The sequence below is a fragment of the Botryllus schlosseri genome, chromosome 9 (genome assembly GCF_051294905.1).
Source record: "Botryllus schlosseri isolate E-star chromosome 9, Bs_hap1, whole genome shotgun sequence".
Classification (NCBI taxonomy): domain Eukaryota; kingdom Metazoa; phylum Chordata; class Ascidiacea; order Stolidobranchia; family Styelidae; genus Botryllus; species Botryllus schlosseri.
This window is the reverse complement of record NC_137244.1, coordinates 18523414-18536496: the sequence shown is the minus strand read 5'-3', so window position 1 is coordinate 18536496 and position 13083 is coordinate 18523414. Positions and strand designations below refer to the sequence as shown.

General features: G+C 40.5%; 1 protein-coding gene across 2 annotated transcripts; it reads left to right on the top strand.

The window, feature by feature from the left end:
- Nucleotides 1-2455: 2455 nt before the first annotated feature.
- Nucleotides 2456-5766, top strand: LOC145446915 (hippocalcin-like protein 4). Of its 2 annotated transcripts, XM_080325284.1 has the most exons (4): nt 2456-2720; nt 3753-3921; nt 5273-5525; nt 5604-5766. In XM_080325284.1, exons 1-3 carry the CDS (start codon nt 2512-2514, stop codon nt 5489-5491), a joined length of 597 nt encoding a protein of 198 aa, XP_080181410.1. In that variant the 5' UTR covers nt 2456-2511; the 3' UTR covers nt 5492-5525; nt 5604-5766. The 2 variants fall into 2 exon arrangements, with proteins under 2 accessions (XP_080181410.1, XP_080181409.1); XM_080325283.1 differs by having other exon boundaries at nt 2457-2720; nt 5273-5766.
- The last annotated feature ends 7317 nt before the right edge of the window (nt 5767-13083 follow it).

Genomic DNA, 13083 nt, shown 5'->3' with positions numbered 1-13083 from the left:
CTAAATCGCGCACCCAGCGCGAAAATTTTTCGAAAAAGTGGCATAAATTTTAAAATAAAATACTTTAATTTATGTTAATTCATGTAAGAATTTCGGGCGCCTTCGAGCTCGCCCCCTCCCCAATTGGGGGATTTGGGGTGCGGAAGTTACTGTCCTGTTCCCCACTACCCAGCAATTTTGTCGTCACAGAGCAGCTATTTGCTGGTTTGACTACACAAGACACACAACCACACCAGTACGCAAGAAAATCGCCTATAACTGCAACATAAAACGAATTGTGAACCGATACCAGTAACGCTCATAATTTCGCGAAAGCGTTATTTCACGCCAAATTAGTCGTGCTGGATGCGTTTGTGACGCCATCATTGGCCATCCAGAGTAAAAAATGAGGTTTTGTGAAAAACACGCAATATAATTTTCGATACATACTTTCCAGAGCAGTTAACTGGTAGCGGTAATTGCGCAATGCGCATGTGTCTCCGTGAATATGTCGACGGTCCTGTATATAACTTTGAACAAATGCGTCTATTCCCCACCAGAACCCATTGAATTCCCCACCAGTGGGGAATTCCTCACCGTTTGGGAACCACTGATTTACGGTGACCGATTCTTTGTTTATTTATTACAGTATAAATACTACCGTAAATACTATTTTATTCAAATCCAAATTTTTCGACGGCAATAACTCCGCTTCCACTGGTTGGAATTTAACCAAATTTGGTGAGCATCGTTTCTATAGACAGCCTAACACTTTCATGGGGTGAACAGAAAATTTTCAAATTTTTTATTATTTATTTTTATATAATAAATAGAAACTTTCATCTCCTGTAGCAAAGCGGTTACTGCCTGAAATGGAACCAAATTTTCTGAGTAGGCTTAAATTAGGTAATCTAACAATTTTATCAAGTAGCCAGTACGATTTGAGAAAAAAAGTCATTTTTGAAGAGCCCTAATGGTCATGGTCATTTTGCGTTGGAAGATGCACCCTGTAATATCGAGTGTGGCCAACACCTCCTATGAACTTCTAAAATTATGCGACCCGTCTATCAAATCTACTTTTACTATAATTATTTACTTGGGTAGTTTTCACATCTTCACTTTCTGATTTCATGAAGTAGTTTTGACATGAAATGACATATCCCGGAAAATGTTATTTCTACTTCTAACTGAGTAGAAATTTAGAGCATTACTCGACGCCGAATACTGTGCTCCCTACTGTATTATAGTTATGAATTATTGATGAAATTAATTGGCGTAACGTTGCACATATTTCAAGATCCAAACAAGGCTAATAGCGTGTAACTTGGCGTAGGTTTACGAGTCTGCAGCCCCGAAAATATTTCCGTGACAATTTTTCGGCCAATTCAAATGCACCATATTACAAACCAGGTGCTGCTGAAGTAATCCGGGCGTTATATACGGCAACCCACTGCACACTGGTTTTCAGCGCTCTCCCGTTGTTTTTTGTTCGTTGTGTCTTATACTGTCGCCTTGTTTTGAAATGATTATAAATTTTACAGTCAGGAAAACGATTCTGGTGTGTATGCAAAGTATATCTCTACAAATTTAGACAAGAAAAAAAAAGACTTCGAATTGAAACAAGTCCAAGCGATGGTTCAAAACAGGACCACTTGTAGGAGAAACACTATTGCAGAGTACTCAGTTCGCTAAATCGTTACGACTTGGCGAACGCAAGCGACCGGTAGCCTATATATAAAAGTTTTGACGTATCCATGTTGCTAAATTACTGATGAACAATGGGATAACTGTAGACACCGTTTTAATCTTGACGGCATGTGTTTCCAAAATCGCAGATATACACATGAAAGCCATTGTCGCGTCTTGAAAGTCAGAACTCAATTTCGCCTATACTGACGTTTGTCGTGAATCGATACATCTTGATTACTGTAGTGGAAAAGGATGCTCTCGGCGGGACAAAGAGTGTTTTATCGACCCGGAAAGCTGCCACATCGACTATTTTTATCGCCGGCGAAGTCTTCTCTCGAACTGAACGATTACTTATGTGTCTTTGATTTCAATTAACTGTTCCTTTTCGGTATTATATTGCAGCTGTTATTAGGGTATATTTTAATCAGTTAGTTCCGCCCAGCAAATATGTATTATGAGAGTATATATATATATATATCTGTGGTTGTTATTGCGATACCTCACATATACAGTAACATGTGTGGATGTCGAAGCATCGTTTCTGTATGCTTGATCCGCTTTTTTTTGCATTGTCTGGATCGGTGCATGTATACATAGCAGTGAATCTCTGTGATGTTTGCTCGTTAATGGCGTCGGTCGGGGCCTGCGATAACTTATAGTGGGCCCGGGTCTGTGTTTCATTAATTGCACTGAATTGATGTAATTCGCGAAGGCACACTGGAAATTCCTATGCAAAATTATAATCAGCGCATAGTCAACATGCAACATGCACTAGCGCTATGCATACTCAAGGCGGTGTGTTATACGATCTCGTCTTTTTCGTAGGTACTTAAGTTGTTAGCGATGGGACACAATAAATCAAAACTCACTCCGGCCGATTTGACCGAAATAGCCGACAGTACAGAGTTCAGTGAATATGAAATTCAGCATTGGTATAAATCCTTCCGGAAGGATTGCCCGTCGGGGATCTTGTCGCTGGCGGAATTCAAGAAGTTGTATGGCGAATTCTTCCCATACGGCGACGCGTCAAAATTTGCGGAGCATGCATTCAGGTAAGAAACGGCGGTCCAACTCCACAATTTGGTGCTTATTGCCGCTTAAATTTTCAACATTTGTTAAAATGAAAATACTTGCTTCCCTTTTGGAATGCCGCTATCCTGAATCAGTGGATAATTTTTTGCTTATAGTTGACCAAATATGATTTAATTGTAGATTGCTCATCGACAAATATGTACGATTAAGAGTGGATTTTTGTGTTCCCAATATGATCAGTGAGTTTCGCATGTGTACTGTACGTGTTTTTGTGGTATTCATGGCTTTTCTTGGCTACAATGGTTACATATTACACCAAGCCTATTCCCTGTCTGCAGACTTGTTGCACGGCCCACTTCTAGGGTTTTCAAGGCGCAACTCACACGGATCAGATGGCGATAGTTGGAGCCGGATAAATCTACAATTCTTTGAAAGGGCTTCTGGAGACGTCCTCGGTCGGTCACGGCCCATTGGCTTCGCAGCTGTGGATCATACCACTACGCTATCTCACCACGTTGTTGAGTTCGCATTATGGTGTAACCGCCATTTGAAACCCGAGTGTTCATATTTAAATAGGATTTTTGATCGATATTCTATATGACCTCCTTGTGGTATAATCCATTGACCGAGGTAAAAAAGGCCATCAGGCAACGATCACCAAATATTTTTGATAAAATATACAGCGCAACAACTTCCATGGATGATATATGACGATTGCTCACGTGGCAAACTTTCCTTGTCTCATCGTGAACAGTGAAAATTATGTTAAATCTTACTATTTTTCGGACGCGATCATTTTGCCGCTGTAAATGGATTAATTATAAGCGGAACACTATATATTTCAACTTAATAATGATAGCAAACTATTTTCAGATCGCGGGAGTAGTCCGCCCTAATGTTCGAGTCCGGGTCAACGCAGGTTATGGCAATCATAGGCACCGCACACGATTTTGATACTTATTCCACCAATAGAGAGAACTATAACCTGCAAATTATCGTGTGACATTCTTTCACGCATCGTTTATTAATGAATGTTTCATTTGCAATTACAGAACATTCGACAAGGATAATAACGGAACCATTGATTTCCGAGAGTTTATGATTGCGTTGTCGGTTACGTCGAGAGGGAATTTCCACGACAAACTACAATGGGCATTCGATATGTACGATCTGGATAAGGACGGCCACATCACCAAGAAAGAAATGCTGGAAATAATAACGGTATGTCACTCATCAAGTTCAATGACGAAGTATACATTGAGGTCAATCTCCATCTTCGTTATGAAATCGGGGGAAACGCTTTGTACTTACCATTTTGTGTTAGTATCACTAATAAGGTGCATTACTTATAAAACAGATTTGATCGGATTTATTGGTGGATGGATACTGATTCGAAGTAGTTTTGACTTAGCAAAGGCACCATGCTATCTTTTCATTGTAGCATAATCATGAGGCGCTATGAAGTGATGAAAAGGGAACCTTCGAATCATGCGAAATAATGGATGCATGATTGAGCGTCTGAATCGCCATAGCAACCGAAGCAACTGTGATCGAAATTACATAAACACCAATAAGCGCAGCACCTCCGGAGTGAAGTAAAGTACCAGTAATTACATCAAAACTCCGTTCAATAATTCAAGAGTTGAATAATATTAGACTTCGTAGTTGAAAAGTTCAAAGAGCTTCAATTGCTCCAGACGAGAGGGCAGCTATAAACATAAATATGTCAACACTTTTCATTCGTGACTGCCTTTCGACGCCAACCTCCATACAAACAGCATATATTAAAGCATATTAAAACTTAGCCAGCACATCCATCACTATGCATTTTATTTCATAAGTGCCGATCGTATTGAGCATGAGCGTAAGATTCCAACCCAGAATTTTTTTATTTATTATAGCTGGGTGATATATAAGGTGCTGCATCAGCTCCCAAGTTCAAACATACACAATATCGTAACTTTCCGCATTATCCAATTGTTATTGTTTTGGTTATCGCTTTTTTATCATTGTTGCAGACCGTTTCTTTGTCTCTGCTCAAATAGCCTACACATCCCGATTTGAAATATCGATTATTTTCATGGACTTGACCGATATGGCAACCTACATGGGTATTGTTGCAAGTGGTAGGCGTGTACTTCACGACAATCTTTCTGCAAAGATATCGATTTCATCCTGACATTAATGGCGACGAAAGTCTTGCTCAGATGGCACTAACAAGATAATCTTCACCAGTTCGAGCGTTCGTTGTGACGTTTCTTCAGTAACCTGACACAAATGAGCTCTCGCGAGTCAAAGCATGCTCATCAAGTAACGCTTGCAAAATCACGCATGCGTGCTGCCGTAACCAGCTTCATATTGATTCAGGTCCTATCATGATTAGACACAAGGATGTCAACCTAAGCTTAATATATCATAACCAGCTACCCATATGCCATAACCAATAGCCGTTGCATATGCAGCGTCTCTTTGCAATGTATTTTTGCGTCCCGTTTATTTCTTCCTACTTGAGTAGGCCTATATGTCATTGGTGAAAATTCAGTCTGCTCACGCGATGTTCAATCCCGTTAAGGCAATCTACAACATGGTGGGCAGCATCCTATCCTCAAATATGAGCGATGGCTTAACGCCACAGCAAAGAGTGGATAGAATATTTTCTAAAATGGACAAGGACCACGACGAACAAATTACGGCGGATGAATTTTCCCAAGCGGCCAATGAAGATCCGAGTCTTGTTATGTTGCTACAAATGGGATATCAAACTGCTGGGGGCGACGGCGGCGCTGAGTAACACTAGTACCGATTGTATCAGTATCATTTTTCTTGTTAAAACGAGTGCTTCGAGATTAACGGCATTGAAATTTGAGGACATGCAGACTTTTTAACCTTAATCTCAATATAAGAATCGGGCTGACAGCTAACATTTCGCCCATTCACATTTCGACTCCTTCTACATTGTAAGAACGGAAAGCACTATATACATTTATGAGCTCGACGGTTGTTGCAATATCACGACGAATGTATTGCTTGTGTATTCCTGTAAATTGGATTACATATATCTTGTTTTCAAGTCATTTATGCTGTTCTCTGCTGTATATTTATTGGTGTCTACGAAAGCGGGCAGAGGTCAATTGAGCATGCAGGGATATCTAGATATCCCTGCGAGGAAGAAAATTTTGAAGGGGCGTGGGGAAGATGGGCGTAGGCAAGGGGGTAACAGGAATAGTACAAGTACCCCCTTCATATTTGAGATTTGGGCATTGGGACGAAATCATATTTGATTTTATATTGATATTCCGTGATATTATTACGTTTTAGAAAATTACTTTCGCCCCACACATATTGGATGTATATTACATAGACTATATTATCAGGGGCCAGCAACCTTTCGTATTGTAACAGAAGGCTCGTGGTGCCTGAAGCAATGCGTAGCTGATGGCGACTTGTTGTCCTGTCGTGTGAGTATTCTTAGCCGGGCAGATGCACTCTTCAGCACCGTAACTGCCGCACCCCAAACCCCCCAATTGGGGGGGGCCCGAGCTCGATGGGGGCCCAAAATTATTTCGTGAATTAGCATAAATCATAGAGTATTTTTTGAAAATTTATGCAATTTTTTCAAAATTTTTTCGCGCTGCGCGCGAATTCACGTAGCCATTTATCTTTCTTATTGGGTATTGGGCCATTACCACGCCGCGACCCACCAAGACATACAATCAAGTTTTAGGCCATATAACATGCGACTCCAAGAAGTGTGCCAGAACGATTGGCAGCGAGAAAAGCTTGGCCGAAAGGGTCTATGCCCTTATGCAGATCAAAGACTTCGCTATATATACAAAATACATATAGGTTTAATTGTCCATAGGCGCCTAAATGACTGGCGCCGAATGTTCCTGTCTTTGCAATCTGAACCTCACAAGACAAATACCATCCCGCTGGGAAAAAGTTTATGTCAGTGAAGAAATAAGAATTTGAAATCGTGTGCTTCTCTTAGTTTAGAAGCCTACGTTTGGGCGGTTCTATATTTTCTGATATAGCAGACTGGAAGTCACGAAATAACATCATGTAACGAAGTCATATCAACGGTTCCGCCCGCCCGAAGATGTTTAATCATTATTTACGGGCCCTCCCGTTTTCAAGACACTTCACTCAGCTCTACCGGTAAATCTAATTACGTGAGTAGAGAAGACAATAAATTGATAGCATATTATATATGCAGTCGCCGATCTGATTTACCGATTTTATCATAAATTATCGAAAATTTTCGCGCTTGGCGCGGGCTCTCAATACAGTACGGGTAATTTCGTGACAAACGTGAACAACGTGATGGGGGGTCGTTTTATCACCCTATGGGAGCCCAAGACCCGCGTTCTTGGGGGCCTGACGAGGTGATGTTTCGTTCCTGCCAACGGGTATACGCCCGAAGATGTTTAATTATTATTGAGTGGTCCTACCATTTCAAACACACCTCACTCAGCTCTACCGGCAAATCTGATTACGTGAGTAGAGAGGACAATATATTGATAGCATATTATATATGCATTATGCAGTCGCCGATCTGATTGACCGATTTTATCATAAATTATCGAAAATTTTCGCGCTTCGCGCTGGCTCACAATACAGTGCGGGTAATTTCGTGACAAACGCGAACAACGTGATGGGGGGGGGCGTTTTATCACCCTATGGGAGCTCAAGACCCACGTTTTGGGGGGCTGACGAGGTGCTGTTTTGTTCCTGCCAACGGGTATACGCCCGAAGATGTTTAATTATTATTGAGTGGTCCTACCTTATCAAACACACCTCACTCAGCTCTACCGGCAAATCTGATTACGTGAGCAGAGAGAAGATAAAAATTGATAACAATGTATGCAATTCCCGATCATACTGACCGATGAAATCATGAATACTAGAAATTTTGCGCGCTTCGCGCGCTTAGGCGACTAAAGCTGATTCACTAAAGAAACTCCCAATGAAAATGATGAATAGTGGTAAACAGTGTATCGCCGGAGGAGGGTCTGGGGGGCAAAGCCCCTCAGACGTTCGGTCTATAACACTATGGGGGGCCCATGACCAAATTTTTTTGGGGGGGGGGGCTGACGAAGTGCTGTTACGGCCCAGGCACTCTTTACAGATATATTTCGGAGAAGCGTACGTCGATGTTGCGTAGATGAATCTCAAGTCTCAAGGGGAGACAAGAGAGAAAATGTGGGTTTTTATACCCATAAAATTCGTAACAATGCATGTGATTGTAAGACTTCAGCCAATGAGAGCGGATTATTAAAGTTCTAGCACAGGGAAAAGGCAGCACTATAGCTAGGACTGTTTGGCGTAACAATGCCTACGGAGCTTGCGCAATCTAGAAGAGATAGTAGCGTTCTAATGGTTGTCATGATATAGTGAAATCCTAATAAGAGCACAGTATATTTCCTCCATAACAGATACCAGGCGAGGGACATGGAATTCAAAGGACCAGCGGTCTGCTACAGTATGCAGCGTGCCAAAATATCAAAATATTGTAAAATATTACCAACCTGCGTGCCAACCATTTATATTTTGTCATAGTGTTTCAATCATGGAATCACACGAACCACCTATATCTGCAGCTGGTAATGGCATCGGTTACGTCAGTGATTCTTACAGTATTGGTCGCGAAGGGTATAAATTTTGGTCGTTACCGCCCAATGTACGTAATATGTGCATCATTTAAATTTAGTCGCGTAATTGTTGATCTTCTGTGGTCACCTTGATCGTTTCCAAGTCTACTGTGTTTGGTACTATAGACGATTTCCACTGGCTGCGCATGGGCGGCGCCATTGTTACGAAAGGCTGGCCAGATGTCGGATCGGAGGTTTTGATTATAGATAACTAACCTACGTAGGTTAGTTATCTATATATTGATACTCCATCCCTTTTGAAGGGGCGTAACGTAGGTCATTATAGTTGTAGATCTATATGTGCCAGTGCTTGCATATAGCATGTAAAAACGAAGCCGAATGGTGTCTCACACCTTCATTATTGTTGCTTCCCTATGTGTATTGTGCAGTAATGAGAGAATGGTGAATGGTACCGGTAGCTTCCATCGCAAAGGACAAGAAGCTATAAAGAAAGATTGTATTACGTTGGAACATAAGAGAGGTTACTGTGGAAAGGATTTTATTTAAGGTTTGTGCAACACTGGCGTATTTGTGAAAAAATTGTTATTTATAACATTTATTTCCATCTACTTCATTGATAACATTTATTTCCATCTACTTCTATCATAAACATCATATTATTATGACAATCTGCATTTTATTATTGCCTCGACTCCTATTTGTGTTTCTTCTTCTGTTTTCTCCACTGAACTGTATCCTCTGTAAAAATGAGTGCACTGTATTGGTCCACTGCAATAGTTGCGACTAGTAGTATAAGACCTTTACATGTGATTTCATGATTTCCAGTCAAATTTGTTTATTTGTGACGAAGCAATAAATTGTCAATATGTCTGTAGTTTGTGATTTGTGAGTCTGTGAAAGACATTTCGACGATAGTGATATCAGGCTTGTCGCAGTCAGTGATTTACATAACTAGAGCTCTCGGAATACAAAAGTATATGGAAGACAATTCCACGATAATAACATCAGGCTAACGCATTGCTGCAGGCAGAATACGAGATATGGCTCTGTCCCGACAGAATACGAGATAAGGCTCTGTCCCATCTAAATTTCCGTGGCAAAAAATTTCAGTCGAGCAACACCGAGTGAAGAGAATCTCTGACAGATTGTGTGTAGACGTGGATATTTTTCTATAGACTCATAGAGACAGATCTAACCAGTTTGTACAGCAGGGTTCGCAAACCCAATACCAGTCTCAAGGCAACATCGAGACGAAATAAGTCACACATAGTTACCACAAAAGAACTAGTATTTTATTGAAGGAATACAAATACAACAAAGAATATCGGGATCATGAATATCATTTTATTCTCCAGTATGAGTTGCGTACGATTCCTGACAACAGTTTGCATAACAGTACTATCTGAAAGACATCTCTTGTGGGAATCCCTAAGTGGTTTTCTAAGACTCTCAGTCATGGCAGGATCTGCGCCATTGCACGTCAAAACAAGATACCCCACCCATTCATATCAGCTGATTCTGTCTCGATTAAATGCTGTTACCATCGCCGAAGCTGTTTCAGCTAGTGAGACAGGCCGCCACTGGTTTTTTACACCCAGATCGGGGGTTTTCGAGCATCCCCTGGGTTCATCATAGTGTTCGTCAGGTCAGTTTTACGCTCGAAAATCAATTATTAGACCACTAAGATCATAATGTCGTGAATAGGGTTAGTTCGGATATCAATAATTTTCACTATCCGGATAACGGATATATCCGGATATTTTGGAATTTATCTAACCGGTTAACCGGATAATAACTGCTAAGTGAGAATCGATTTCATTAGGTCTGCATGTAAAACGGATCGCAAAATCATTACACAGTGTTATTGTAGAGTACCTACTTACGCGCGCAGTATGAGCGAATACGAGAAAAACCACGCAAATTTAATGTTCACTGCTTCTGCAATGCCCTCTCTATAAATCACAGATGCATCAATTGTGGGATCCTGTAGCCGGGACCGGAATTTTGTAACAAAGAGTCCACGTTCATTGAATGCTTTTTCAGCTTCCACAGAAGTGGGCTGAATAGAAAGCAGCGCTTCGTAGAGAGTCAAAAGGTTGGCAGGTCGTACGCCGGAAACTTCAACGGCTTTACATCCTTTTGACCATCCTTATGTTTAGGTTTGGAGTACTAGAAAGACGACTAGCTGATACTGGAATTGCTGCCGACATGATACCTCGCTCTAATTCACGTGATCAGGCACGCAGCCAGCCGAAAATGTAGGGGGATTGAAATAAAATCAGGGGGTTTCGATCTTTTTTTTTCGAATTAATCATCAGCGGAAATCAATTACGCTTGCACGCACGCACATTCTTGCGAACATTCGATGTCATTCAGTTTCGCGGTGTCACTCTCAGAATCACTAATTAGAATACACTTAACGGCATATCGTCAACAAGCCATGGAGAGATAGGAGCCAATGCATGCTGGGTCCGAGATGGTTAGGCCAGCGATTATATCGTTCGTAGGCCTATTGCAGATGCGATTGTGTAGGTAGGTCAACGATAATATCGTGAGCACCAAGCCAATGAACATGCGATTGTGCAGGCCAGCGATGGAATAGTGTGTACACTGCACAATAGGGCTCTTCAAAAATGACTTTTTTTCTCAAATCGTACTGGCTACTTGATAAAATTGTTAGGTTACCTAATTTAAGCCTACACACAAAATTTGGTTCAATTCCAGCCAGTAACCGCTTTGCTACAGGAGAAGAAAGTTTCTATTTATTATATAAAAATAAATAATAAAAAATTTGAAAATTTTCTGTTCACCCCATGAAAGTGTTAGGCTGTCTATGGAAAAGATCCTCATCAAATTTGGTTCAATTCCAACCAGTGGAAGCGAAGATATTGCCGTCGAAAAATTTGGATTTGAATAAAATAGTATTTACGGTGAGCACAACTATAATAAATAAACAAAGAATCGGTCACCGTAAATATTATTTTATTCAAATCCAAATCTTTCGACGGCAATAACTCCGCTTCCACTGGTTGGAATTGAACCAAATTTGGTGAGCATCGTTTCTATAGACAGCCTAACACTTTCATGCGGTGAACAGAAAATTTTCAATTTTTTTATTATTTATTTTTACATAATAAATAGAAACTTTCTTCTCCTATAGCAAAGCGGTTACTGGCTGGAATTGAACCAAATTTTGTGTGTAGGCCTAAATTAGGTAACCTAACAATTTTATCAAGTAGCCAGTACGATTTGAGAAAAAAAGTCATTTTTGAAGAGCCCTACTGCACATGGCCTATTGCAGATGCGATTCTTCAATCCAGTGGAACTATCGGCTTGTTGAAGACGCGATAAATCAGGCCAGAGACGATAGCCGAGCGCGCGGCAATCAATGACCTAATTTAACGATCTTCTCAGCAGGAGATCGCGTCAAATTACATTGTGCAATGTGTACAGACGCATCTCGCTAATTGGCAACACGCTTCTAGTTAATCGGCCGCGCCAACACTGAATACGACTTATTGAAGCTTACTAAAACGTGTAAAATGCATTAGCCACGATTCTTTTTTATCCGGTTAACCGGCAGAAAAATATCCGGATATCAGATAGTGAAAATACCTGCGGTTAACCGGTTAACCGGTTAACCGTTATCCGGATAATCCAACCCTAGTCGTGAATGTACATTGTACGTCCTTCAGTTCGAGTTCACCATTGTCGATGGATTCAGCTGATTGTAACGGCAGAGTCTTGAGAGACTGTTTACATTCGATAGTTCTACTACTAAAATGAGATGCCTTGCGATGCGATGGAGCTTCATTGAATGCTTAATGTAAGGCACTTGGCTGCAATCATGTATGTCTTCATCTTTGCAAACCAAAGATTGAATGAGCATATAGGAGTCAATATTGTTATGCCGTTTTGGGTATGCTACATCAAGATAGGCAATCATCTCTAAATAAGTTCCATGCAGCATTTAATGCCAATAAACGAACACAGTAAATTAATATGTACCAGTACTGTGTCTGATAAAATGAGAATACTTGAATCCGTGTATTCTACAAACATACTAGTTGCTGACCAGTTGCTGACGATTACCCCTGACGAGTGTCAGCCGAAAATATTCGGGTTCATTTCAATATGAATATACTATTTAATTGTATATTGAAGTTCTGTACCTCCAAGAAGCTCTACAAACATTTTGTAGCCTAATAATCAATTATGTTGATTATGGTTGCTGTATAATATTTGGAACATATATGGTGTCCTTGCTTCGATAAAAGTCCTTGAAAAGAAGTTCATTAACAATTTCCGGAGGAATATCGTACCATTCCTCAACAACATCACGACTTTCGAGGCCATAATTTCAATAGATATACTGTATAAATGAGTATACATTAAAATGTTTATAATAATAATTAGACAGATCCCATGACAGTATACTGAATTAGTATTTTTCCGACTAGTATTACAACCAGGGAAGGCACAACTGTTTGCAGGCATTTCCAATATTCGATAGTTGTAATGAATCACTAATACATATCTGCAAAACACTTAATATAAGGTCAAATGCCACAAAAGATCACTAACAGAAAACATAAACTTTCTCAATGCTAAGGTTTTGTGACTGGCGCGAATTTGCTCAACTCGTGAGGTCACTATCACCCGACCGGAAATGATTGACAGGCCACGCAGTTACCGTTCTATCCCATTCAGTTTTCCATAATGGGGACGCATGGGAGCGAGAGACAATGAAGATGGCTGCGAGAGAATGATA

Excerpts from the sequence above, each read along its gene's own strand:
- LOC145446915 (XM_080325284.1), top strand. The coding sequence starts at position 2,512 with ATGGGACACAATAAATCAAAACTCACTCCGGCCGATTTGACCGAAATA. Across the intron at positions 2,721-3,752 it reads TTTGCGGAGCATGCATTCAG|AACATTCGACAAGGATAATA; the intron begins GTAAGAAACGGC and ends TTGCAATTACAG. Across the intron at positions 3,922-5,272 it reads AAATGCTGGAAATAATAACG|GCAATCTACAACATGGTGGG; the intron begins GTATGTCACTCA and ends AATCCCGTTAAG.